Source organism: Psittacula echo (assembly GCF_963264785.1).
Source record: "Psittacula echo genome assembly, chromosome: 9".
Taxonomy (NCBI): domain Eukaryota; kingdom Metazoa; phylum Chordata; class Aves; order Psittaciformes; family Psittacidae; genus Psittacula; species Psittacula echo.
In genome coordinates this window covers 21173732-21201129 of record NC_137745.1, presented here as the reverse complement: position 1 = coordinate 21201129, position 27398 = coordinate 21173732, and the positions used below count along the sequence as shown (strand labels likewise).

The 27398-nt window shown below is 43.6% G+C and overlaps 1 protein-coding gene across 3 annotated transcripts in view; it reads left to right on the top strand.

Moving 5' to 3' along the window:
* EEFSEC (eukaryotic elongation factor, selenocysteine-tRNA specific) overlaps positions 1–27398 on the top strand; it is a 105631-nt gene that overhangs the window by 16802 nt on the left and 61431 nt on the right. For 2 of the 3 annotated variants that reach the window (XR_013957664.1, XM_080625524.1), the window contains exons 2-4: positions 15365–15572; positions 16790–16886; positions 19141–19305. Coding sequence is in view for 1 of the 3 variants with exons in the window: in XM_080625524.1 (XP_080481650.1) it covers positions 15365–15572; positions 16790–16886; positions 19141–19305 (470 nt within the window). In the remaining 2 variants the exon portion in view is untranslated. The remainder of the gene's footprint in view (positions 1–15364; positions 15573–16789; positions 16887–19140; positions 19306–27398) is intronic. The other variant, XR_013957663.1, reaches the window with a different exon arrangement.

Genomic DNA, 27398 nt, shown 5'->3' with positions numbered 1-27398 from the left:
GATGCAGGTGCTTGAAAGAAAACTTGGCATGGAAGCTGAGATAGTTTGCAGGGTGTCTTTCTTGAGGACAACCTTACTTTGGTTTTGCATGGGTGTATTTTTCATCCTTGCTCCAACACTGCTGTTCTTGTAAGGGATGTAATTCTCGTTGGCTTCTGGAGATGGTGAAGGTTTGGAAGTCAGAATTGTGTATCATGGAGTTGAATGGATATCCCAGTTTGCATATGGATGGAGTTGTATGTTGAAGTCCCTGGCACAAGAGTCACACAATTCTTTTTCTATCCTTATTTTTTCCATTTGGTTACTTGCTGCAGCAGAAATAACAGTACACCAGTTTCCTGTGCTTCTGTTACAGAAATCAGGAGTCTTGCATCAAAATCGAGGTTGCCCATGCACCAAGGTACAGAAGACTCTTAAGCTAAATGTGGTGTAGTCCTGGTGACCTGAGGTAGGATGTCCTTTTTAGCTTCCCACTAGGTATTAGTAGCTCTTTTAGTTGTTCTAGATGGATCTGCTTGACAGAGAAATAAAGCTCTAGCTCAAAGTATGAGATGTGTATGAGCTTTGAGCTGAAATAGTCATGTTTGTTACTGTTGTAGTGGTTTCTTTCTTTGTTCCTTTTTTTTCCTCCTCCGTTTGATTGTTAATGGCAGTGAGATTTGCCCTTCCTTGACTGACATTCTTACACTCTATCCATAGCATTCTGTCAGTGCAGGTGATGACCAAGCTTTTCTTGATGCCATTCCATGTTTCCTTCTGGGCAAGCTGTCATGGCTCCTGGTCAAAGCTGGGGTTGCCTTCGAGCACAACTCCTTGACCCTTTGTACTTTGTACAGTACCCGCCTCGCAGGCGGACTCTGGAGCTGGTGTCTGGAATGCGTGTCTAATTCCTTCCACTCGGACCTCAGTCCCATTCCATAATGTTAGCTTTAATTGGCTGCTTTTAAACTTTCATGTACAATTTGGTTGTACACGGTGAATTACCACCCTCTTCGCCTTTTCCTAAGAGCAAGAAACTAGAATCCAGACTGTGCTTTCCCTTGCTGCCTTTTACTGTTGCTCTTGAACCCTTTTAGACAGCACTGGTGGGGAGTGCTTCTGTCGGAGGATAGGGACTAGTGTGTTTTTCTCCTGTGGTCTCCCAAAGATGTACCTTTAAACATTGCTTTGTATTTTTGGGGCGACTTCTGCATTGGAAAGATTAAAAAGAATTAGTATTTCTTGTCCAATTTAGTAACTGTCGTCTAACTCTTAGCGTTGCTTGATATATCCAGTGGGTCCTCCAAGAGAGTTTTGGGTTTTTCATGTGTTTTACTTGTTTGTGCATACAAGACCTTCTGGACAGAATCAGTTGTATAATGAGGTTTGTCTTTGCTATGTAAGACCGCCTTTGAGCTTCTGAAGGGTCAGAATGTATAGCATGGGCAGAGTGATGGTCTCTGCTGTTCACAGGTTTCATCTAGGGTGAAGTACTTGAGCAGAGCATGGGCAGAAGCTGTTTTTGAGGAAGGGTTAGTTTAGCTCCATGAGGAAAAGTAAGTTGGTCGTGCTGTGTACAAAACAAACTGTGCAGCTCAGGCTCAGACCAGTGATGAGTCTGTTCGTACTTGGTATGAGAAAGTAAAACAAAGCCTGCCTTTATCCTCTGCGCTGCTGCTCAGCTCATGTTTCGGCTTTTCCTTTCCCCTCCCTCTCTGACATGGGCTCTGTCTTCCCTTTGCTAAGCAGGCAGTAGCTCTCCGCACCATTTTTAGTTTCCACAAGGTGCCCAGTGGCTGATGATGCAAATGTGTTGCATCACCAAAGAGGGCTGATGGCTGGAGCATTCCAGGTGGGATGGTTTTGGTCCGGGAGCCGTGTGTTGTGGCTGCCTGTGCCTTGCTCCGCAGTGGGGCTGCTTTGGGCTGGAGGCTGCGTTTCACTGACTCCTGTTGTGTGCCTCCCTCTTCCCCAAGAAGTTGTGGCCGGGAGCCTCATGGCTTGAGATGAAAGAGCCTGTTGTCTTGTTGAATTATCTCCTCTCTGTCTATGTTTAAAGCAAAGCTGGCAGGTAAAGGAACTGCAGTAAAACAAAAGCTCTGTTATAGTAACGTCTTAAGCTAGATCAGAGTGAAACTGAAAGAATGAGCTAATGTTGTTTTACGTTTTAGATTGCTTGTTTACCTGTAGTCCATTGGCACTTGGCAATGGAACTGGACTTGTGTTCAACTTCAGATGGGTTCCTGGGCACCAGTGGGATCTAACCCACGGAAATCTGTTCACTGAACTTAATCATGATAAATATTTCCCCTTTATAGGAAATGCTTATGATTTATCCCCCCACCCTTTTAGATTAAAAATTGTGAATTATAACTATGAAGTCTTAAAATAATACCCATTTGTAATCATGGATGTTGAGTCGCCAGAAGCATCGTCTACTCTTAGGCTTTTTGAGAGAGAAATGGTTTTGAAAACTGTGATAAACACATAAATGTATTGGCTTTCGCAAATCATAGGTGTGGTTATGTGGATATAACTGTATGAGTTTACAATAAACCCAAACATTTTCAGTCTTTCAATACTCAAGTATTAAAGCTAATGACTTCAGTGACTGAAGTGCACGGAACTCGTGACCCTTTTGGTTTGCTGCAAGTATAGCTGATGCTTTTTAAAAGGGATTTAAGAACTTCCTCATGGCAAGTAAACTTCTTGAATCCCCATAAAAATCTGCTTAGCTCCCATAGTTCAGCCTTGCAGCACTGGTTTTATTGTCCAAAAAAGCCCTAGCAGAAATTGATTTATAAGCAAGCTGTTCCATAGCTGTGCCTGTGGGTTGGGTAGGATGTTCCTGTTGTAGCCTGGCTTCCTTCACAGCATAAAGCTTTCAGGCATCTCTTCCATCGTGTCCATTAGGCTCTTACAATCAGGTACTTCTAGTCCCCGACTCTTCCCCAATTTAATAAAGGCAAGGTGGGGTCATTTGTTGATTTCTACCTGTGAATGCACCATTAACCATTACAAGAGGGGAAATTAGGGCTTGGGTTTGGTGTCCTTTTTATTTCCCCTCTTTCCTTTTTGCCCATCTTATTTCTGATGCAAAGGCAGCTCTGTCGCCAGCCAGTCCCGCGTGTGGAGCCGCTCCCCCCCGCCACCAAACAATGAGCACATTCAGGCACAACTCGTGTTTTCAGTTATTAAAAAACGGAGCCGTCTGTCTCTGCCTGTGACTTTAATCTTTAAGCCTTTATTCCCTGTACCCCCACCCCCTCTTTCTTTCCCCAACCTTTTGTTTGTGAAGTGCAGGGCTACAGGATATGTGGGCCTGGAGTTTCTGAATGTATTGTACATTCCCCTGGCAATTACAGATGTTTATAACCCTGACTGATGTTATTTCAGTATTGTGGAGGGTGAAGAGAAAACTGAAGAATGCTTTTTGCTTTGCCCCTAGCAGTCTAGTTTCTCTTTTTTTTTGAGGGGGGAACCCAATAAAAAACCTCAGCCCCTGAAACCTCTCAATTTTTTTTTCCTTTAGAAAGCATCTTTTCAGCATCCTGTGATGGAACAAACCTGAGAGCTGGGCATGAATCTTCCCATAGCCTACCGTAACTCTTCTGTTTCATGTACTGTTGTAAAAAGCATCATAGTGCTGGATTGTAGTGCAAACCAGGCTCCTTGGTGTGGGGTCTGTGACCTCTGGATGCTTTATTTCGAAGCCAGAGGCAAGGTAACTCAGGGCCTGAAATGCTTTAAGAGTAGAATCAGGTGAATCTGTTTTCAGCTTTGCATGGAAACAGGGTTTTCTTTACTGTAGGATGATTTAGAATCTGGTGCATTGGAGATTTACTTTTGGACCTGTGATGTGCAGAATTGCTTAAGAAATATTTTCTTCCTTAGGCTCATAGAAATACGCCCTTGATTTGTGCCGAGTTTAAAATCAGACTCTTAGTGGTGGTCCTTGAGCTATCTAAAGCTGCAGGCGCACTGGAAGATGCATGTCCTTGAATTGGCAGAGATGGAGAGAAGAGAATCTCGTAGCGACTCTCTGATTGAGGTATTAATTGGTGTGGGTTTGGGGATCCCTGTGCGTTTTGTGATGTTCAGGGTAGTTGAATTTAGGGAGGGGAAAGCTTAACGGAGTTGCAAATTTCAAGTTAGCTTTGTGCTACTCTAAGGTACAACTTCCATAGCTGTTCCTGTTCTCTGACTGCATGCAGGCTGCTGTTTAGAGGTTGTGTGCTTTTGGAGTTGTGTGTCTAAATGTATAATCAGGTCTGGCTATGGCTGGTGTGGTGGTGGTTGTTACAACTGCTGCATAAACCTTTTTGTTAGATTGATCAGCCAAAGATATGGCACAAGAATGGAGAAGAATTTACAGTGAGATACCTTTGGCAAGGCAGCACTTTTAAGAAGTTAGGACAAAAGATAGCAAAAAAAGGTCTTACTGTCATCTAATGTTAAACTGATCAAATATGCTTAAAGGAACTCCAGCACGTTCCAAGATGTTCATGGTTGAGTAATTCTCCTGAGCACCCAGAGGGAGGCAATAGATGCTCTGTAGTAACAATTCTCCTGTCTTTTGGGAGGGGAAAAACCCCAACTAGTTGGTCGTTTAGCACAGCATGGTTTTTATGTCCTGAAATAAAGTGCTCAAGTTGCGTATCGCTTGTGTCAGGATTTCTGAGATGTGCTGTTTCTCTCTGCGTTAGGGCAGGGATGTGATCAAATCCTGGATGTGCGAATGTAACAATATCAGAAGAACTTGAAACATTGATGAGCTGAGTGTGAAATAGCACTGAGAGAGAATAGGATTTAGGGGAACTTTGTAGTTACTGTTCTGGTGGCTTTCCTCCTTGCTGCTCCTTGGAGTCTAGTACTTTATGTTAATAGTGTATTCACATACATGCAGAAGTAGGAACACGTCCATTAGGAAACATTTCAGTTGTGCTGTTCCTGGCAAACAGTGTGTGGAGTTGTCTGAAAAGCTAACACAGAAGCTGGTTTGAAGGAGAAGGGATGTGTGTAGGTGCTGTTTGCCTGTTTATGTACTGCTCTCCCTGAAACAACCTTGGAGACTATCAAGTTATTCCAGTCATCTTTAATACACTGCTTTTTTCTCTCTAGTACAGCCCTGGCTTTGTAGGACTGTGCACGTGTTTATAGGACTCTTTAGGGCTTGCTTTTTCATAGTGGTAAGCCTCTATAGCCTGCTGTAGGCTGAAGCCTTGGGTTCCTGCTTCCTGTAGGGAGGTAACAGGGATTTCCATGCCTGTTGGTACCGCAGAGGCTCTCTCTTTTTGTCTCAGCACTCAGGTGCAGCATTCCTGAGGCTGGGAATAGTCTGTCTCTGCCTGGTGTGAAGCGAAGCTTCAGAGATGGAGCAGAAGCCTCCAGATGTGTGGCAGAACTGGGGATGGGCTCATGTCCTTATTCATGCAGGTTCAGTGCCTTCTTAATTCTTCGGATGCTTGATTCCTTTTGTGCTGCTTAGCCACAGTTTACTCTTTCTGGTCTTGGAAATAGCTTCAAAGACAATGTCTGTCTGCGCTCTGAGAGATGGAGAGGGAGGGTGGTCGTATATTTTATAACGTAATTAGCATTATCGCATGTAAATATGTGTTTTGTCTTTGAAACTTGGTGGCAGGTATTGTAGAGAGCAGATGTAAAGCTGATACGAGCCAAGACTATAAAAAGGTTTGTGCTGGGGTTTTTCTTGTTTCTTCTGACCTGTTTGCTTTTCAGTGTTTGCTCTGAAGACTTTATGGACCTTCAGGGACCATTTACGGTCACTATGTAAGGCCCAAGCGTCATGTTATGTTTAATACTTCAGAGCAGTGCAAAACCACACGTGACCTTGATACGAAATCAAAACAGCTCTGAGAAGTCTGACATTTGAATTAGTCACTCACTGGCCCATAGGAGAGCTTACTGGGACCTTGAGGACATGCTATCAGCTGAGGAGGTCAAAGTGGGGTATCCGTCTTCTGTTTAGCACCTTTCTTTTTCCTGGAGCACAAACACATAGTGTTGATTTACTGTACAGCTCACTGCCACGCTGTTGCAGGAACCTTGTTTTATGGACTCCACTCTATACAGAAGGAACAGGGCACTTCGTTGTGAACCTCTAAGTCTGGGTCTGGTAGGAATCAGTAGAGTTACAGGTGCTGTTTCCCTGTGTTGTTTGCGATTCCAGAAACCTGACATGGCTTTTTCCTGTTGGTGTTTGATAGTCTGGGTGCCAGATTATGGAACGACCCTTTTCATGCGAGGTGCAGGGCAGGCTCATAGTACAAAAATAAGAAGGTTACAACCCAAACAGTATCAGCCCTGTGGGTTTCTTCTTTGCTTTGTTTTGCTTTCACGTGCATGAAATAACCATTTTTTCCCGCTGTATGCCATGGATTGTACTGCAAAGATGATGAGCAGCATAATGATGTTCAATCTAAAACGCTGGGTAACTTTTACTCTAGTTTTGTGCAGTATCCCCAGTATTTAACGTTCCAGCTTTACTGGTGGCTGTATTTGCATACAGCTACTTATGAATGACACTTTAAAAAGTTAATGTTTGCTAACTAATGCACAATTTATGCACTTAGGACTTGAAGCCAAGGCAGAAATCAGTGCAGCTGAAATACCATGGTGCTGTGTAGTTCAGCAAATGCTGACTTTTTTTGTAGCAGTCATCTGTGTCTACTCAAAGTGACGGTTGCTTTTCAAGATATGTAGGCTTTTTAAACCCTACCACAGCCAATGTTTCCAGCCTTAAAATAAGCAGAGGTCTCTTTTGGACTCTGTCCAGTTCGTGCCTTGTCAGTGTGCAAATGCAGATCAGGTAATAGGTGGTAGTATTACAGGAAAGGACTTGGATGCATATGGCAGAAGGATGTCTTCTCTCATATGGTGCTTTACTTCCTTTTTTACCTGTGCCATGTATTACACGTGTTACAAGGCAGGGGTTTTTACCCTGTCCCTCGCTGTCTGTAGGAAAATATTCTTATTGGTGGTGATTTTCTGCTTTTCCTCAGGAATATTTTGGGAAACAGGAATTGAAATGCCAGACCCTAGTAGTTACTCATCTCATTTGCTACATCACCTTTAAAGGCAGTCAACATGGACATTTCAGAGGCTCAAAGCAAGAATGAAGTGTCTCTTGGTTTAAGTTTCATCCTAATGCCTCTTACACAGGGTAAAACCAGAAATGTGTTCTGAAGGATGAAACTTCATCCAGCTGGTTGTAGCTTTGAAAATCTTAATTGTGGAAATACCATATCTGTGTTTTCATTTGTCTGGAGCCAGATGGTGTCAGCAGCTCCGAGTTTGGGGTTGCTCTGTGATTTACAGTTCCATAATTGATTGTGCTCTTTGAGTAGAGATGTTTTATTTCCCTTCTCTTGCTCAGCCTCGTGTGCGCTTGTCATTGCGTGCTGTTAACATGGATTTTTCTTTGTAAATGAAGCTGTATGTGAAGAATGCAACTGCATTTGTCTTGTTTCCAGGTTTTGAAGCTGCTTTACCTTCCAGGTTCCTTTTTCAGAAAGTGATTAGATCTGAACGCAGGATTTCATTTCAATAGTGTGTCACATACGCAGCGTAATACTTTACCTGTTCTGACTGCTTCTAAACATAAACCAGCTTTGCATTGAACAGCATATAATGACTATGTTTTTTCATAACTTTCTAAAGTCATAGTACTAGTATTCGTAGAAATACGTTTGTACTTACTAAGTTTCTTCCAACACTTCCTAACAGTACATAGACCATTTATTCAGCTTTGAGTGAAGACTGAGGCAGTGTTTCCCACTGCATGCTTCTGATTACACTCTCTGAAAACTTAAAGTATTGTTTAATTTGTAGTAAGAATAAAACACTTGGAGAGGGGGGGTAATAATTGGCCTACATGCAGAGTTGTCCTGCCCAAAGCTTGCCTTCCCATAATAATGGATTACTTTAGCCTAAAATCTTCAGGTGTCCTGGAAAATGCAGATGGACAGATGTTGTTCTATGATCTTGTGGTTTTTAAGTGTTTTCCCTCTTATAGCACTATCTCCTCATAAAATAGGTTAGGTTGGAAGCAACCTCTGGAAGCCATCTGGTTTTACCCCGTAAAGGCTCATCTCTTCTTTCCTCAGTAGGCTGTCCGTTGAATGCAAGATTGTTCCTGTATGCATCAGCATATAGAAATAAATTTGTGGAAGATACGCCTTAGTGTCTTGTCTTAGTATGACCTTCATGGAGGTCTTATCGGCTCTGTTCATGCTACTTCAGAAAGACCAGTTGAGGTTATTGACATACTCTGATCATTATAGGCATTTCCTCTCTTCAAAGAGCACAGACTTGTTTTTGACATGTAGTTAGAACATATTCCAAGTTCCTTGGATGGCTTGTCAAAGGAGAGGATAGGAGCTTCCTTTGCCTTTAGCCTCTTCAGGATGGTACTGCACAGTGTTCCCGCTGGGTATAAAGTATATTCCAGTTGGGTTCTTGCATGAAGTCTTTTGCAAAAGAACTGTCTTATTCCTTATTAGCAATTATCTCTTTCCATAGCTTAGAGCTTGTAGTTGAATACAAATAACTGTAAGGACAGGTTATTTCACGTACAAGAAATGGACTTCTCTGAATTCTGTCCTTGTGGTCATCCTGCTTTCTCTTTGTAGCAGTCAGTTTAGGAAAGACCTTAGTGGCTGGTTTTGATTTGAAGGGAATTTGTACAACCAGCAGTTTCTTTATAGTTCCAAAATCAAATGTAATATGAATAATTCTAAGCTTTACTGTGCATTCAGAAACAAGTCTTGTGTGTGGCCAGACTGGCCCTTGCTATCAGAGGTGTTCCCAGCTATCCAGAGCCTGAAGCTGCTCAGCTCCCTGTGTGCTTACAGCCACTACAGTCTTCAGGAATGGAGCCTGGCAATGGTGATGGGATGCCTGAAGTCTGTGAGTTCCTGTTCTTTTCAGTGTTTCCTAATGAAAGTTGTGATATCAGTTTTGATCCCCGATTTGCATTGCTCTATAGAGGGTTTCTTCATGTGTAATTCATGCGCTCCAGTTGTGTGCACGGCTCTCCCCCCTCTCACCTCCTATTTCTGCTTCAATTTGGGGGGATTTCCTATCCCATAAAACATCTTCCTTATTCATCACAATGCCTTCCCCTAAGGTACCTAGCAAAATCCTGTGTGCCTTGTAGCATCTCCCACCGTGTGACCGTATATGAAAGCAGAGAATAATGTAGTTGTTACTGAATAAAGATCCTTAACAAAAAGGGGGGTGGAAAGGGGAAGTTTCATACTCACGGCATGATATAGACAATATTTCCTGAGACAGGAGATAGAAACCTCAAAGAATTTGGGATAAAACATTGATTTTGTTGTTTTTGGGGAAGGGGGATCGGGGAGGCCGAAGTGCTGGAATAGTCAGGCTTTTTATGCTGCCTGCAGATGAAATTGATTAAATCCTAAAAACTCGCCTCAGTCCACCCGGTTTATTAATTGAAGCATTTCCTCTTGCCCAGAATGGGAAGTGCACATTAAACCCGAGCTTTGCCCCTGAGTAGCAATGATACTTGAGAACGGTGCATTTTCTACAATCCTATTTTCTCTTCTGCACTGGAGGAAATCCTAACATGGTAAAAAGCACATTTAAGAAAAAGGGAAAGGTATGTTTAAGGAAGTCCTCTTTCATTTCCTTGTAAAGCGTGAAATCAAATTATAGCCCATGGCCCACAATTACTTTATTTTTACATTTCAGATTCCATTTTCTGCTTCCTTTCGGTGCCTGTGAACAGGAGTTGTACTGTTTGTGCAAAGTCAGCTAAAAAGATTACCTGAAGCAGGACAGGGCACAGTAGCTTAAAGAAGCCACAAGTCAAATCTGTGCCTGAGGTGGCACAAACCTCCCCTTCCCCACCCAGGGATGTGACCCAAAGCCCTGTTCTTCTTTCACTAGCCCTGTTTTACTGTTTGGAAGCCGGTTGACTTTATGCTGATGGATTCTGGTCACTCTAATACCAAGCTAAAATTGTGATTGCCAAAATAGTAGTACTTGTAAATGCTATAATGTCCTTGACCTACATTTACCTAGCAGTCTGTTGGAGTAGATGATCTCCAAAGGTCCCTTCCAGCCCTAATGGTTCTGTGGTTCTTTGACAAGAATCCTGGAGAGGGGCTTTGAACAAGAGACTGTATGAACAGGACAAGGGGAATGGCTTTAACCTGCCAGAGGGGAGATTGAGATGAGCTCTAGTAGAAGGTGTCCCTGCCCATGGCAGGGGTTGGAACTGGATGAGCTTTAAGGTCCCTTCCAACACAACCCAGTCTGATTCTCTACATTTCTTGAAGGGAAAGCAGTTGAGATGTTGTCTGTTCATTGCAAAGGCTTTGTGGTTCTCGTTTTCAGTAAGGGTGAGATTGTTAGTGCATGGACTTTATAACTGAATGGCTCTGCAAGTGGGTACAGTGCACGTAAAACAGTAGTAAGCTTTTGAAACTCTTAAAGTAATATGAGAGGCTGAAATGTTTTGGTTTTTTAGACCTAATAATATCCTCTTTAACTCACTGTATATGTTGGCTTTGCTGTACAGCTCTAGCTGCACACAGCTCAGCCTGGGAGCTTGAGGGTGCGTATATATGTATAATTTACAGGCATGCAACAGGTTGCACAAACAGGAGGTGTTTTAAGCGCATGTACATGCAGAACTGCAGTGACTTCTGTGATGGAGGTGGGAGGAGAGTTGTTATTTAAGGCATAACGTTCTGTTACACAATAAACATGGCAATTATGGTGCTTTACAGTTCTTAAATGTGCAGCCTGTAGGTTGGTTTCTCATGTGGTGGTACCCTGTGAACACTGGTATAAGAGATGGGTTTTACTAATTGTATGCCTTTGTGTAAGGATGTGAGCCAGTAGGACATAAACGTTGCGGAGTTTGTCTACTGAAGCTTCATAGGGCAAAATTGAGCGTGACCAGCAGGTCGAAGGAGGTGATCCTGCCCCTCTGCTCTGCTCTCGTGAGACCTCACTTGGAGTATTGTGTGCAGTTCTGGTGTCCTCAACATAAAAAGGACATGGAACTGTTGGAACAAGTCCAGAGGAGGCCATGAGGATGATCAGGAGACTGGAGCACCTCCCATATGGAGACAGGCTGAGAAAGTTGGGGCTGTTCAGCCTGGAGAAGAGAAGGCTGCGTGGAGACCTCAGAGCAGCCTTCCAGGATCTGAAGGGGGGCTACAAGGATGCTGGGGATGGACTCTTCATCAGGGACTATAGTGACAGGACAAGGGGTAACGGGTTCAAACTTAAAGAGGGGAAGTTTAGATTGGATTTAAGGAAGAAATTCTTTACTGAGAGGGTGGTGAGGCAGTGGAATGGGTTGCCCAGGGAAGTTGTGAATGCTCCATCCTTGGCGGTGTTCAAGGCCAGATTGGATGAGGCCTTGGGTGCCATGGTTTAGTGTGGGGTGTCCCTGGCCATGGCAGGGGATTGGAACTGGATGATCTTAAGGTCCTTTCCAACCCTGACTGTTCTATGTTTCTATAAAAATCAAGTGTGCTTCACTTGTATGAGCTGTGTGGAAATCAAAGCTGTGTGATGCTATACAGCACGTTTCCAAGGAGTGAATCTGATGCAGGGGCTGAAGGTCTGAAGTCTTGGTGCCTGAAACCCTGGTTTGACTAAAGGTTTGAAGCTCTGATATGCTAAATAACAGAAAAGCAGAGCATGCAGTGAATTTCTCCTGAAGACTAGAAGTTCATCAAGGCACACCTTTTCAATGCATACTGTTCTTCTCGGTCATCTGTGGTTTCCAGTGTTTGGAGAGGAGCTGAGAAGCTCCGTCAGGAGCATGATTGCTGTGGATGATGTGGTGCATGTGGTATTGTTTTGCTCTTCTCTTTGAGAGATGGAGCTGATGGCCGGTTTAGGGAAACAGAAGTGTTGCCTTCTGTGCTTTTAGGACTACTTGTAATCAAGGATGTCTCTGCTTCAGCTGGTCCCATGGGAAAAGAGTAATCAATTACTTCCCTAAGGGCTGTTCATAATTGGATACTCCCTAAAATCCAGGCCCAAGAGTGGGTTAGATGTGACCGAAGCAAGGACTAGACTTTGTTCCTCTTCCATGTGAGGGTACTTCTGTGCTGCTGCCGCCCCAGGTTTAACTGGTGCTTCCTGCAGTCTCTTCTTTGTGCTGCTGCTGCTGTTGTGTTTCCCTGGACCTGGCTGGTATCCAGATACTCTCTCCTCATGTGTTATCTGTCTGTTTTTCTTCACCGGGCTATCTACTTGACTTTGTGTTTTCGCTGTGGTTTAGCTGCTTATCTTGCAATAGAATTCCCATCTTTCCCCACTCCTTTCTGTTTTCTGATGACAACTGGTTTGTTTAATTTGCCTTTGACAGAGCTGTATCTGAGCTGTGTGTCATCACATGAAGGCTATTCTGATAGTTGATCTTTTCACTGTTTTTTTCCAAGTGAAGTGAGAAATCACAGCTCAGCACTTTTTATCTTTCTGAATGATTTTGAGCACCTCTTTTGTAGATGAAACAGCAAGGAAAAGGTGACACCCATGTGTTTTTCTGTAGGTATTCAAACAATGTCCCCATAGTTTAACATTATCATTGGTTCTCTATGGCCTGCTTCAATGCAGGTAACATGGTTTTGATTGCTGTGCTTCCTTATGTGCAGACCTGTCCTTTGCACGTGTCTGCTTCATTCAGAGCTGTTTCAAGTCTGCTTTTGAGGGCTTGAGGAACACTCATCCCTTCCATATCGCTCTTCTTAACTATGCAGGCCCATATCCTGTCTCCTTTTATCACAGAATCCCAGACTGGGTTGTGTTGAAGGGACCTTAAAGCTCCTCCAGCTCCAACCCCTGCCACGGGCAGGGACCCCTTCCACTGGAGCAGGGTGCTCCAAGCCCCTGTGTCCAACCTGGCCTTGAGCACTGCCAGGGATGGGGCAGCCACAGCTTCTCTGGGCACCCTGTGCCAGCGCCTCACCACCCTCACAGGGAAGAGCTTCTGCCTAAGAGCTCATCTCAGTCTCCCCTCTGTTATCTAGATGCATGTTTTACTAGATGCGTCCTTTTCCTAGATGTGTGTTTATTAATAATCAATTTGTTTTAATTCTTCCCATTCATTTTAAGGATGTTGCCTGTGTAGTGAGGATTGCTGTCTGGTGTATTTTAATGCAGGTTGTATGTGTTTAAGTTTAAAACCCCCACCTTTACGTAGTCACAGAAGTGTGTGCGTTCTGATGAAGTGTCCCACTTGAACTGTTTTCATGCTGTTCCATCCTCTTGCTTCCTGTTCTTCAGGTCTGTAGCATGTCTAAATCCTATCGGATCGTAGACTTTTGTAAGAGGAGTTGAACTATATGACCTTTGAAGGTCCCTTCCAACCCAAACCGTTCTATGACTCTGTGATTCTGTAATCCCGAGCCTTTTGTACCGCCCTGCTGATGCTTGCGGTGCAACTTAAGCAAGCTGTAAATGAACAAAATTCTTGAAACAATAAAAATTGGAACGACTTTTGAAGATGTGAAGTTTATCTTGGAGAGGGGTTTGCAATGACTGGTGAAAATCCTGCAGGAGCTTTGGAGATGTGATTATCCCACTGGTGCTCTGAAGGGTTTAACGTTCATTGTTGCAAGATGAAAGCTTTGGGAGGCTGAAAACAGTCATTTGTGACCATAAATTCATCGTAGGTCCCACCCACTCTCCCAGCCGTGCACTTCAACCTCCGAACCATTTCCTATCCGGAGTTCGTGGGAATTGGGAACAAGGGTAGCTGGTGTCAGAGCAATGGGGAAGGCTTAAACAAAAGGCAGGGGGAAGGTTGGAAAGGTCGGAGAAACAAGGAGTGGTTGTATTGATTTCTTGTTCTTCCGATCAAAAGCTGAAGGCAGATATTAAAAGTACTTGAATTCACAACACGGCGTGATTTCTGGCTTCTGTATGCTTCCAAAATGTGGGGTTTGACAGATATGTATGAAGACAGGCTGAGAAAGTTGGGGCTGTTCAGCCTGGAGAAGAGAAGGCTGCATGGAGACCTCAGAGCAGCTTCCAGTATCTGAAGGGGGCCTACAAGGATGCTGGGGAGGGACTCTTCATTAGGGACTGTAGTGACAGGACAAGGGGTAACGGGTTCAAACTGAAACAGGGGAAGTTTAGATTGGATCTAAGGAAGAAATTCTTTACTGTTGGGGTGGTGAGGTGCTGGAATGGGTTGCCCAGGGAGGTTGTGAATGCTCCATCCTTGGCAGTGTTCAAGGCCAGGTTGGATGAGGCCTTGGGTGGCATGGTTTAGTGTGAGGTGTCCCTGCCCATGGCAGGGGGTTGGAACTGGATGATCTTAAGGTCCTTTCCAACCCACACTATTCTATGATTCTATGACATGGGATTTTCTGGTAGTTCAGCTTTGTTTTCATCTGTTCAAGGTTTCTCAATGTTGAAGTCTGTGCTGTACTTTGGGTGTTCAGAGTATCTCAGTTACCTGGAGTGAGACAGGAAAATTCTGAATGTAATGAGTAGAAGGGCTGATGTTCATTAAAATCCATCAAAAGCTTCCTTGAAAACTAAGGTAAATCCATGAAACTCAGGCTGCTCCAGTCACAGGGTTAAGGGGCTGTGACAACAGTGATTTGAAAAACAGTATACAAGTATACAAGTATACATGAGCTTGATGGGTAATTTCAAATTGTAGCAATTGTAAATTGTAGCAACTTGATCTTGAAGAGATTGCAGAATTGGATGTGTGTATGGCTGTGTATGAGGTTATGTATTCAAGTTATGTAGAGCTGACCTGGGAGTGAATGAGTGCATGTTGCAGAGTTTAAATTGCTTCTTCCTCACATAATAGGAATTTCTTTAGTTACGGGTGAACCTGCTGCTGGGGTTGGTCATCTTGTCTTCCCTTCTATCAAATCTTGGCCTCTGATAGAAGCAAGGGTGGGACTGAGAATTGGATGTGATGTGCCATGTCCTTGGCTCTTACTGGGATTGCTTCAGGCATCCAGTTGTCTGCAGTGTTATGTGTGTTCCTTGGCCCTACCATATTGCTGAGCTTCTTAAATCATTTTCTTCGAGGCAAGTGCTATGTGTGTGGTGCTTTTTTGCTTAATTTTTTTCTTTTAAAAGCAGTGGTAACAACCTTAAACTTGAACTGTTGATATGGAGGAATATGTAAACTGTCATATGCTTCCATGTTTTTTTATGATCCAGTGGTAGCATATAACAGCTTTATTTCCCAAGGTCTTACTTACGAACATTCCATACTTGGTTCAACTGTATTCATATTGCTGGGTATTTCTACATATCCTAACAGCTCTTATGGAAACTGTTTGAGAAAATGATCCTTAATCTTTTGATGCTGCTGCAATAGTGACTGTGACTTCTCCCCCAGGTGCCCAGATTATTGATCTGATGATGCTGGTGATTGATGTGACAAAAGGGATGCAGACACAGTCAGCAGAGTGCTTGGTCATTGGGCAGATTGCCTGCCAGAAGATGGTGGTAGTTCTGAACAAAATAGATCTCCTTCCAGAGGCGAAGAGACAAAGTGCCATTGAGAAGATGACAAAGAAAATGCAGAAGACCTTGGAAAATACCAAGTAAGTTGTTGGTAATGTTAACAGTGAATTTGTAACAATGTATAGCAAAAATACTTGACCCACATTTCCCTTCCAACGTGTTTCTAAACGTATGATTATCTAGCAAAGGTGATGAGTGGGAAGATTATCAGAAACTCAAATGCAGCCCTGAATTTGCATCCGCAAATAGCATTTCAAGAGAAATACTTTCCTATAACGAAGCTCTTCAGTTTTAAAAGGTTTTTTGGAGTTTAGATTGGCTAAAACTGGGGCAGAACATCCAGGTCTGGTTTGGTTTTGGTTTGGTTTTGTTGGGTTTTAGTTTATGGGCTTGCAGCTTTGTTGTGAATTTCAAGTTGCTTTCACTCCAGGCAAAAGGAAGTGGTGGAGCTCTGCCTTAACTGGGGGTGAGAAATGGGATTGCCCCAAGTAGGGAGAGCAGAATCATAGAATCATAGAATAGTTAGGGTTGGAAAGGACCTTAAGATCATCCAGTTCCAACCCCCCTGCCATGGGCAGGGACACCCCACACTAAACCATGGCACCCAAGGCCTCATCCAACCTGGCCTTGAACACTGCCAAGGATGGAGCATTCACAACATCCTTGGGCAACCCATTAATGCTGGAAGGTTATACCCTATAACATGGCTCTGGCTGGGATGGTGTTTGTCAGTTCTCTTTAGGTAAATTCATTGAAGTACATAATGAATGAAGGGCAGGGGAGATTCCTGAGTGGAAATGTCAGTGTTATGCAGTGAGAAGGTACAATATAGACACAGTATTTATTTGGGGGTTACACAAAGTGGATCACAGCTGGCTTTGCCGAGGGGTGGAAGCTGTTAGGTCACATTTTGATTGAAGAATCAAAGGAATAGGATTTGGTGTACAGAAAAAGAGAGTTTCAGCAGGACAAGAAAGCGAAGCTTAGTTGAATATGGCAGTTCCTGCTTCTTTATGATGGCATATTAAGGACTTGAGTAAGATTCATTGTAAGAGAAAAGCTAGACTGAGCTCACTGAAGTACTGCTCTTCTCAGCACCTCTGAGACTTGTGTGTTTTGAGAGCTTTGATTTCAGCAGATTCAGATCCTTCTGCTGTCCTTGCAGTCTGCCTGCAGCCTCAGGTGCTCATCATGTGCTGCCTTGCATTTGGCTCCTGTTGTGAAGGTTATGACTCTAGCTCAGCTGATGATTGTTTTAATGACAGTTGAAAACAGCACTAGTCTTTCTCTCTTTCAGGTTCTGCGGGTGCCCTATTGTTGCTGTTGCAGCAAAGCCTGGTGGACCAGAAGCCCCAGAGTCTGAGAGTCCTCTAGGTGTTTCTGAATTGATCGAGGTACCTGCTCAAGAGCATCCTAACAACACAAACCAGGCTTGAACTTTGCTTTCAGTCTTTTGGAGTGCACTGTATTAGTATCTAGAGCTGAGAAACTCCTGCAGTAATGTCAGTTTTAAGGAACCTGATACTTCAGAGTGGCCTTCCAGTGAATGGAGAACCACAGAATAGCTTGGGTTGGAAGGCATCTGCAGAGCTCATCGAGTCCAAACCCCATGCAATGAGCAGGGACATCTTCAACTAGATCAGGTTGAGAAGTTGAGACTGATACCCCAAAAGGCTTCAGTGCTTTTGAAGAGCTGTTTCTTAAGGCACAGCTGTCACATGTGTGGTGAAAATGGCTTTAAAGTCGTAAAGGATTGCAAAGCCTAATGAACAAAAAATAGCTTTAAAATTCTGCTAAATCCTTGGGAGGTGATTTATAATTGTACCACAGTTAAGAGAACAGGAAAGCTGTGAAGTCGGGAGCGAAAAGTTACACGTTGGGAATTGTCTCCTTTCTTTGGTGTGCATTATGACCCAGCGTTTAAGTGCACGGTACGTTATCCCAAACAACCCTTACCTCATTCATTGCACAGCATGGCCAGAGCTCAGCTAGTGAGCAGGGAGCCCATAGCTCGTTTGAATGCTCATTATTCTGCGTGGCCTCCTGACTCCATTCAAATACTGCTCTGCATTCAAGAATGATTGATTTCCTCGTGGACTTTTCTTTGGCACACATCACTGTGGTCTTGAGCATTTGGCAAACAGTTAATTTACTTCCAAAAGACCTATAGGAAGTGTAGAGGTGACTTTAATCCCTATTTAGATTAGGAAGCTGAGGCACAAAGGAGTTGATCCTCTGAGTTTACTCATTTGGTTTGCTACATTTAAGGAAAGTAGGAACTCTTTGGGGACAGGTTTGTGCCCAGATCATAGCACCTGCCAATTTTGATTGCAATTATGAAGGCTTAGCACTTCTGTTAAGCTCTGGGGTTTCTGTTTGGGCAGTCTTGAGAGGTAAAGTCAGTAATTATCTGTGGAAAGCTTAATTGTTTAAAGAATGACAACATTTGGGGGTTCTGGCATAAGCAAGTGTAGACTCCATCCTCCTGCCTTCATGCTGAAACCATCTTTCTCTGTGATGTTTTACCTTGCTCACTGCATGCCTTGCACATCTGCAAAAGATGGAAAGCAAGACTAGAATTGACAAGAACCAGGCTGTCCACAGCATAGAGAGGTGGAGATAGGCAGGTCCTCAGTTCTGCCTTCATCTGATTCTGGGTACCTTTACAGGGATGTTAAAACCTTTGAAGGAAATGCCTACACTGCAGCTGTTTGTCAACTCTAAGACCTAGTGTAATAAGACCTGGCAAATGTGGTGTGAGCCTTCACACTGAGCTTCAAGATATCCTTTCTGTCCTTGATAAGAGACTCTCCATTGTTCTGCCATTACAAGTTGGGCTTAACCAGCAGTTTCTGACCTTAAAAGCAGACATTTCAAGGCAGTGCCAAGCTTATGTGCTGATGTTAGAGCAGAGATCAAAAGCGATTTGAGGTGGGAGTGAACCAGTTCCTTTGGAACACTGCTGGGTACACGACTGTTTCCATAATTCAGCCCTCTGTCTATGATGACAGATTTTAAGAAACAGCATTTGTCAGCAAAGCAGAAATCCTAAACTTGGAGAATGTCTCTAGGAAATGGTACTCGTGCGGCTGTGTCTCAGTGGTTCGGTCCTCCAAGAAGTGTTAACAGAAACCTGAAGGGGAAGTGGGCTTTGAGAAATTGAACCCAATGTAATAGCTTTGCTGGGAGGGAGGCAGGGATGGGCTTTATGGGGCACTGATATCTGTACCTAAGTTAATTTTCACAAGAAGCTGAAGTAGCAAAATGCACTGTAAAATTGTACTTTTGAGAGAGGAAAGAAGGGGGGGGGGAACACAATGTACTGGATATTTTCTTTTTGCTTTGCTGCAGTGTTTGTGTTGAGTTTGGCAGTAACTTTATTGCCGGTGCGGTTTTGCTAACCAAGCGAAATGTGCGGCACCAAATCTTTGTGAGGCAGAAAATCGAAGTGTTCCTGCTGCTAAGTGTGAGCCTCCTCTGTGGCACGCAGTTAATTTGACATTGGTGCGTTCTAAGCTCATTGGGAGATGCCTGAAGTCAGTAAAACCGCAAGCTTGCTCCATCAATCATCCGCTTGCCTGCCTCTTGCTCTGTGGCTGTCATGGCTTTTCACCCAGGCATGGTGCTGCTTTTATCTTCTTTTTTCAGGTCCTGAAGTCTCAGGCTTACCTGCCATCAAGAGACCCCTCGGGACACTTCCTTATGGCAGTTGACCACTGCTTCTCTATCAAGGGTCAAGGCACAGTGATGACAGGGACTGTTCTTTCTGGCTCTGTTAGCCTTGGTGACAATGTGGAGATTCCTGCCCTGAAGGTGAGTCTCTCATTTTCACTCCCCCCGGTTTTCTTGATAGAAAGAGACACTCAACAAAGAAGAGAGTGTTCTCTTCCAGTCTGAAATTGTTCAATCAGTTTCAATTTCTTTGTACTCTCCTATAAGCCTGTTTATAATAGAAGAGACACAGAGATTCTAAAAGGCGGCAGCCAGTAAAGTTACCTGCTCAGTTTTAGTTGGATGAATGCTGACCTAGATTAGCATGTTAGACTTTCAAATTCCAAAAGCAAGGTGGGCATGTTTCCAAGCTAGGATGTGCCCCAGAACTGAACAAGGTTTGAGTGAGGTTGCTTTCATTTGAGCCGTGCTGCAGTGGGAAGGCTTACAGAAGGATTGGGATAGGGTGCTGTCCTGGGATGTGCGCAAGTGAAGAGGGCACTGACAAGAGGGCACTGAAATGCTTGGTGCACATTCTCTTTGTTTGGGGCTTTAGTTGGTGTCAGCATGTTCTGCTGGGCTGCAGCAGTGATTTGCTGCCAGTGGGCTTTGTAGAGAGCCTGTTGAAAGGTCTTTCAATGGCCTTTGGACTGCTTAACTGTTATTGTTTTATTTCCTTAAAAATCTATCCTTCCTTTAAAAGCAAACAAGATGAATTTATGCTTGGAACAGCTGAGGCCTCTTTCACAGGTCCTGATTTGGGCTGCTCTGACTTTCCCCTCTTATTAATTGCCCCAAATGAGTCAAGAGCTGTAGAGCATTTTGCAGCTGCGCTTCCAGGGGACACAGCCAGTTACATTCTGAGAGGAGGCAGCTTTTGGCTGACCAAGGCTGGATGGGACCCTTTTGGGGCTGTCAGTATTATCTTCAAGTCATGTTACTCTAAGGAGTTTGTTCTTTCATTGAGTGAATGTACTGCTTTATCATTTTTGCCCATAGTTTGTGTGCAAACGCCGGACTCAGTGAGGCATCCTTGCTCCCCCTGAACTGTTTTGCTGATAACTGATGATTTTTTGGTCATTCTCTCCTGTGATCGCTGTGGCCATTTAGTTTATATCATATTGTCCTTCGCGTGAAAGCGATTGGAGTGCTGCGTATCCCATGTCTGCTTTCCCAGGGGAGTTCCTCAGTGCCCATACTCTCATTTGCAGCCTATTCCGGGAGCAATGCTTGTAGTTCCTGCAGGGAATATGCTTTGGTGGGATTGTAGCGCTGGTTTTAACCTCTCAAGCTTTGCCCTTGCCCACATTGCTTCCCTTTTCTCTTGTGACCTGCTTGCTGTCCTGGGCCTGTCTGCACAGTGGGCTCTAGGAGGGAGGAGTAGGTAGGAGGACAAGGCTGGTGAGAGCTGGATGATGATGGCTCCTGCCCAATGGGGCCTTGTGTGGCTCATTAGCTGCTTGCCTTTTGGTGTAGCGTTGGCCAGAGTTCTGTGGATTAGTGCTCTGGGGGTGGGGGTGGGACAGAGCAGAGTCATTATTGCTTGCATAAAGAATGCATAACTAGATGGTATCTGGAAAAGGCTGTTCAGCTCTTCATGCGTAGTCTAAGAATGTTTTGGAGAAGTGTGCTTAGGAATTAGTCTGCTCCTTGAGAATGTGTGTGAAGGGGAAAATAACAAATATGCGGTTAATGACTTGCATGCTTAAAAGGATGGTAGGGCAGATTTGAAGTGGGGCTTTAAAAGGTGCTTCTTCCCAAGTGATGGGGGGAACAGTGAAGTAAAAAGCAGGTTAGCAGGTGAATGGGTCATTGACAAAGAGAGGCCACTTGGCTTTCATGATGTTAACAACTTGCCTCAAAGGTGTAGTTATTTTCAGTTGCTGTTAATGAATTCATCCTTGCACTGCCTCGTATGAAACAGAAGATGTGATCGGACCTCTGAGTGGTGATAGAGGCAGGCAGAGTTCCACATTGTGGATTTTTGCCACTAGCAGCTCGTGAACATCCATGTCCATGTTGTACGGGTCTGGAAACGCAGGCACAGGGAAGGGAAGCAGCTTTTGGAAGTGCGTGTGTTGTACTTACCCCGCTAGCATTGTGTGGAGCTGGGTTAGGATACCTATAAGAGGTCAAACCTTTCTCAGGCCTACAAGGTAACAGAGGAAGCACATTTCACAACACGTTGTGGTTTGTGACTCTCTCTGACCTTCTTTTGCCCTGACCCTATGGTAACTGAGATTGACAGCTGGTGCCCACTGGGCATTTAGGGACATTACAAACCAGCTGCTTTTTGCATTTGAAGAACCCTCTCCCGAAATGAAGTGGCATCACCTCCCAGTTCTCCTAATGGACTTCGACATCTTTGACCGCTTGAACCTGCACAAAGGAGGGACACAGCAATTAAAAATAAACAGTGACATTCTCAAACGCCCGAGCTCGCTCTGATTGAGGCTGAGAGCACCAGCAGTGCACGGATTCCTTTATGCTCTTGCCTATGTAAATTGCCATCTGGGGTTGATTATCCATATAGCGAAAAGAAAAATTATATATATGTGTTTGGCAAAAAGCTTTGACAGAGCAAACAGTTCGCTATCCAATTGAGTTAGTGCTATTTGCTCACTGGCACTTGAAATCCACCTTGAAGAGCATGAACCCAGGATTTCTGCAGCAAAAATGTCGTGTTGGCAGAATTCTGAATGTCCTTTCAGATTACTGCAGGGGTCTTTCAATCTCTACAGTCTTCCAGTTTATAAACTGTAACAACTCCTGACATTTCTGTTTCTGCTTTATAGAAGTTCCTGGAGTTTGAATAATCGCTATTTTTTTTCAATATAGATTTGTTTTATTTTACGGATAGGTTTGGGGTAATCGCTTCAAAATATTTAAGTATTTTTTGTTTAGGGAATTTAATGTATGTTTGTCCAATTCTAGTGCTGCTTTGTTATTTTACAGCATGCTTTAATTGGGACAGGAAAATGTTGTTTTCAGTGGGGAAGAAGTGTCTTTCTCTACCCTATTCAGGTGAAAAAGAAATTACAGCTTAAGAGCATCAGCTACTTAGAAGGCAGAAAACCAAGCAAGAACCAGGAGTTTAGTTCTGAACGTTGACTCTGTCAATCCTTGCGTGATGAGTAGTGCAAAATGTTGTGTGATCTATGGTCTTCCTTCTGCCCAGTGTTAGTGGTTCTGGTGTTGGATTGCAGTTTGCAAGCACACTAGAAATGCTAGAGGATTGGGTAAACCAGATGATACGTTAATACTACTTTAGAGATGTTTTAGGGCACAGAAAATGCGCCAGGTTGGTTAATAGGAATTATTCTTTGTCTAAAGAGTTGTGAAAGGTTGTAGAAGAGGTCAAGTCTGAATGGAGTGAGGAGGCAGAGACAGATGTACACAGTTAATGGGTATAAATCTGGTCACCTGGAAAGTGTTGACTCAGCATTGCCTTACCTGTGATTGAATGCTTGCAGGTACGTGGCAGCCAAGTACGCCGACCACTATTGGTTCTTTCTGGACTTGTAAGAAGTAGAAACTTTCTTTTTGCTTTATATTCAAGTTCCTGTCTATTCAGCCCAAAGGAGGAGATGAATATTCATATTCTATCCGAACTTCACCATCCCTGAGGTTTGCAGTAGGCAACTGCCATCATTATGCCATCCAGGGGACTGGAGCACCTCCTGTATGAAGATAGGCTGAGAAAGTTGGGGCTGTTCAGCCTGGAGAAGTGAAGCTGTGTGGAGACCTCATAGCAGCTTTCAGTATCTGAAGGGGGCTACAAGGATGCTGGGGATGGACTCTTCCCCAGGGACTGCAGTGACAGGACAAGGGGTAACGGGTTCAAACTGAAACAGGGGAAGTTTAGGTTGGATCTAAGGAAGAAATTCTTTACTGTTGGGGTGGTGAGGCAGTGGAATGGGTTGCCCAGGGAGGCTGTGAATGCTCCATCCCTGGCGGTGTTCAAGGCCAGGTTAAACAGAGCCTTGGGTGCCATGGTTTAGTGTGGGGTGTCCCTGGCCATGGCAGGGGGTTGGAACTGGATGATCTTAAGGTCCTTTCCAACCCACACTATTCTATGATTATTAATGTGGAGCGTTTAAACCTCAGAAGTTGCAAGCGTGTTTATGAAATGCTGCTCTTGTGCTTGGAGAGTAGTTATGCAGATATCCAGTAGCTGATACACTTTCAAGAGGTCATCTGAGACCTTGAATATGAAAAATGAGGGATACCTGTCCCTGTTTATCTAGTCAAGTTGTCTAGTTACAATGGGTGTCAGTTTAAGCCAGTAGTGAATTCTGTCTTGGCAAAGGCCTATGTGCTGTCAGATTCTGTTGACTTTATGAACTTTTATAGAAGCCTCATTTTGTAAGTGTGGTGCTGAGAAGCTTCATGGCCTTATATACTTCCATGCTATGAGAAGAGATTTCTGTTTTCAGAGCTTCTTTGTTGGCTAGATGACCTCCGTCTGTTTTTTGGCAGGCATTCTGTATTTTTATGGCTCATCCAACAAAAAGATCCTCCAGTGTCTGATAAATAACCCAAACAGCATTTGCAAGACTGTTTCCTTAAATCACCACAGCTATTAAAGTTGTAACAGAGACATCTTTTGCCCATGTGAGTCCTTCAGCCTATCTGATACCCCAAGACCCTTGACGGGTGAGCTTTAGTGTATATACATGTAGTAACAACTAATGTCAGCATATTTAAGGGCTCAGCAATCAGTTGCATGGTTAAGTCTTGTCAGAGAACGTTTAAATCTCAGAAAACAAAATTGGGTCAAATGCTGCTAAACTGGATCACAAAGACACTTAGAATCCTAGAATAGTTAGGGTTGGAAAGGACCTTAAGAGCATCCAGTTCCAACCCCCCCGCCATAGGCGGGGACATTTCAATGTGGGCTTCCATGGTGAAATGTTAAATCAGTTCTTACCACTATGATTTGGAGTTCTTTGGATCTCTAGTACACCCTCCAAATGCCAGGGTATCTTGACTGGGTTTTGCACTGTTTTGGGGGCTTATTAAGCTGTCATTTTTCCAGTGCTGCTTGGATTTTTTCTTGCCCAGTGCTGCTATAAAAGGTTTTCCAAATGCTGGGGTTCATCTGCTGGCTCACAATGCGTGAGAGTTTTCTGTTCATTGAAACGCGGTGAAAAAGGGCACTTCCGGAGATCGGGTTGGAGGGAGAATTGGTGAGATGTAACGGATAAAACTGTGAAAAGGCACTTCGTAATATGTATTAAAATGTGATAAAATACAAGAACCTTAGATGCTAAATCAATAAACGAAACATATACACAACATGTTGTATATGTGGTTTAATTCAGTGCAAGTATTAAACTGTTACTTTGATTCTTTGCCACTTCTCAAGCAGGGCTTGTGTGCATTGGGGATTTTCTCCTTTCCTAGAAAACATCAGTCAGAATCCTACGAGTTTTGCATCTGCTGTGGCACTTAAAAGCAGAACGCGCAGGATTTGGCTGACACAGGCAAGCATTCTGCTTCCAACATCCAGGATGTTATCGGTTGTTTTGGAAGAACGAAACTCCTTCAGCACAGTTCTTTGTGGTTAAGTAAAGGATTAAAGACCTGATCCAGTGCCCTCGGAATGAAATTTAGACCTGGCAGTAAAACCAGCTCAAATCTTTTCTGGCTTGGTCTCTTGAGAGAGTAAGAGCAGCAGATGCTGAGCTCTTTCTAAAGATCAGTTCCCTCATTTTCGATGTATGGGGTTGTAGCTTTTTACTGTGTGGGCTGGGGGTTGGTTTGGTTTGTTTCTTTATTCCTGTTTTAGTTCACATCTTATAAAAAGCCCCCAAACAAGCCAACACTGTGCCCTCAGAAATAAAGCCCCAAAGAACAGGATCCACTTTAATTTTTTATTAAAAAGAAGAAATATCTGGTTAACTGTAGACTTTAAAAAGGCTCAGGAATAAAAACTCTCAGAGATTAGTGTGTTGCTGTCCTTTCACTGCCTGTTACTGAAGTACAGTGGTTTAGGTCATATCGCTTGCTATTTTTTATTAAGGATCATGTAAAAGGAGGGAGCAAGACAAAGGACTTGGTATGTTGAGGTTTGTTCTCTTCAGGACCAGGGATCATACATAATAGGAAGGGAGCTGGAGATATATTATGGGGGTTTTAAATGTTTTCTGCTGGGTCAGAGCAGGAGGGAAGGAGGCCAGGGGAGCGCAGCCAACCTGAGCAGTGCTAATCCAAACCATACACTGTATTTTTGGAGCTTGTGTGTCTAATGTGATCTCTGTAGGCGGAAAAGTGGCCTAGGCAGTACTGGCCACTTAACTCTTCAAATACTAAAATGCATCTGCAGCTTTTCTTGGAGCTCTGGACATACCCTCTGCTCCATATGGGCTAGAGCCATTGGGGTGCAGGTTGCCTTCTAATGGGTGAGAGAAATTACTCAAAGTGTACTGGTTTCTTAATAGAATGGATCTGAAAAGGAGCAGAAGTGTGTGTAATTTCTGCGTTGCTTCTGTGCACTTAACCCATCTTTACACGACTGTTTGGGACCCAGGCTCCGCATGGAAGTGCGGCGTTGCTGGGTGTTCTCCACGGCAGACCCAAAGGGCTGTGGTATTTCTTTGATGCTAATCGCACACTCGAGGTTCTCTGCAATGCTGCTTGGCCATGGTTGATGCACGAGGTGCTGTGAAGTGTGTGTGTTGTGCTATGGCCGTGCAGATGATTTTGTCTTCGTTATTAGGAAGTGCAGAGATACCTTGGGATGGGATTTTTGACCTTGTTGCCATAGGCTGAAGCTGGAGTGGGTCTGATGAGGCAAAGGACAAGACCTGATTAAGTCATTCTGTGATTCTTGGGTTTGTGTACCCTGGGGTCTGAGGTTACTTTGAAATGAAGTTAATGGACATTGCTGTAGTAATCACAAACTTTCATCCAAATGTCTTTTTGTTTAACCATGATGATACCTTTTCAAAGCAAAGGGTGTCTGGTTTGTGTTTGCAGAACTTGTTTGCTTTAGCATCGCTGCTGCTGCCAGCTCATTAACTTCATTTTTATTTCTTCTAATTTATCAGGTAAAATTGTTCTCAATCCAGTTCAGTTGGAACCAGCCCCACATGCACGTACATGTGCACGTACCATCTGAGCAGGAATCTTGGTGGAACGCTTGAATAGCAATGGGAAATGTAGCCTCCTGGTATGGTGAACACAGCTTTGACACTGCATTCCTGCTGTGAATGTAGCTTTAGTATGAGCAGGCTTAGTTGGGGCAGTGAGTAATTATCATGTTCTAAATACTGATGTTCAAGTGCTGGAGACCTTGGCAACAGAATGAAGGAAGGGAATGTCACTTTTTGTTCTTCCTTGGTCATCCATAGACAGTACAATTCCTCACTTGATCAGGCTTCTAAGCAGCAGAGCGGTTCAAGGGCTGCATTTAACTCAGCTGTGGTCTGCATATGATAATGTTCTGGTCAGATCTGGGCACTGGCAAAAAAGGATCTGAATATGGACAATATTATTTAACCAAGGCTGTTGAAACTTGTAAAATTGACCAAAAGATAGATGAAAACGGATTAGTGCAGAAGCGCCTGGGAACCCAGAGTTGGTCTAGATTGGAAAAGTAATATCTAATAATCTTATTAGATACTCCGTAGAGTATCTGTAATATTCTTTGTTACTGCTGTGAAAATGACATGAGAATTGACTTTGCTTTTTCAAAGTGTGTCAAATGTTTGTGTAGCTCCATCCCGACTGTTGTCCCATGCCTGTGACAATCACATATTGTTGAAGCTAAACGTAAGCTACATCTCCTCACGAGAGGATTCCCATGACTTTGTATTGTGATAGCTGGTGTGGTTTGAAGTGAAAGAAAAAGTAATACTAGAGAGAGCCAATATTTACAGTGTCAGCTGGAATATTATCATTACGTGAGCTGCCCAGATAGTGATGTGATGAACATGATACGAATGCCGAGATACAGATTTTCATTTGCAGCTGTCAGAAATGAAAACTACAAACTCCCAGGCTCTTCATGCTTGTAAAGATGAGCTTGAAAGCGTGAACCATAAAATGCAGTTGGCTTCTCTTTTTCTTGTAATGAATAAATAATCAAGAATGAATGTTTCACACTTTAGAAATCAGAAGGAAAGGTCAAATAGCCCTTTTATAGAGGGTTGCTGTAGCTGATACATCTTTAAATGCTTAAATAGTAGACT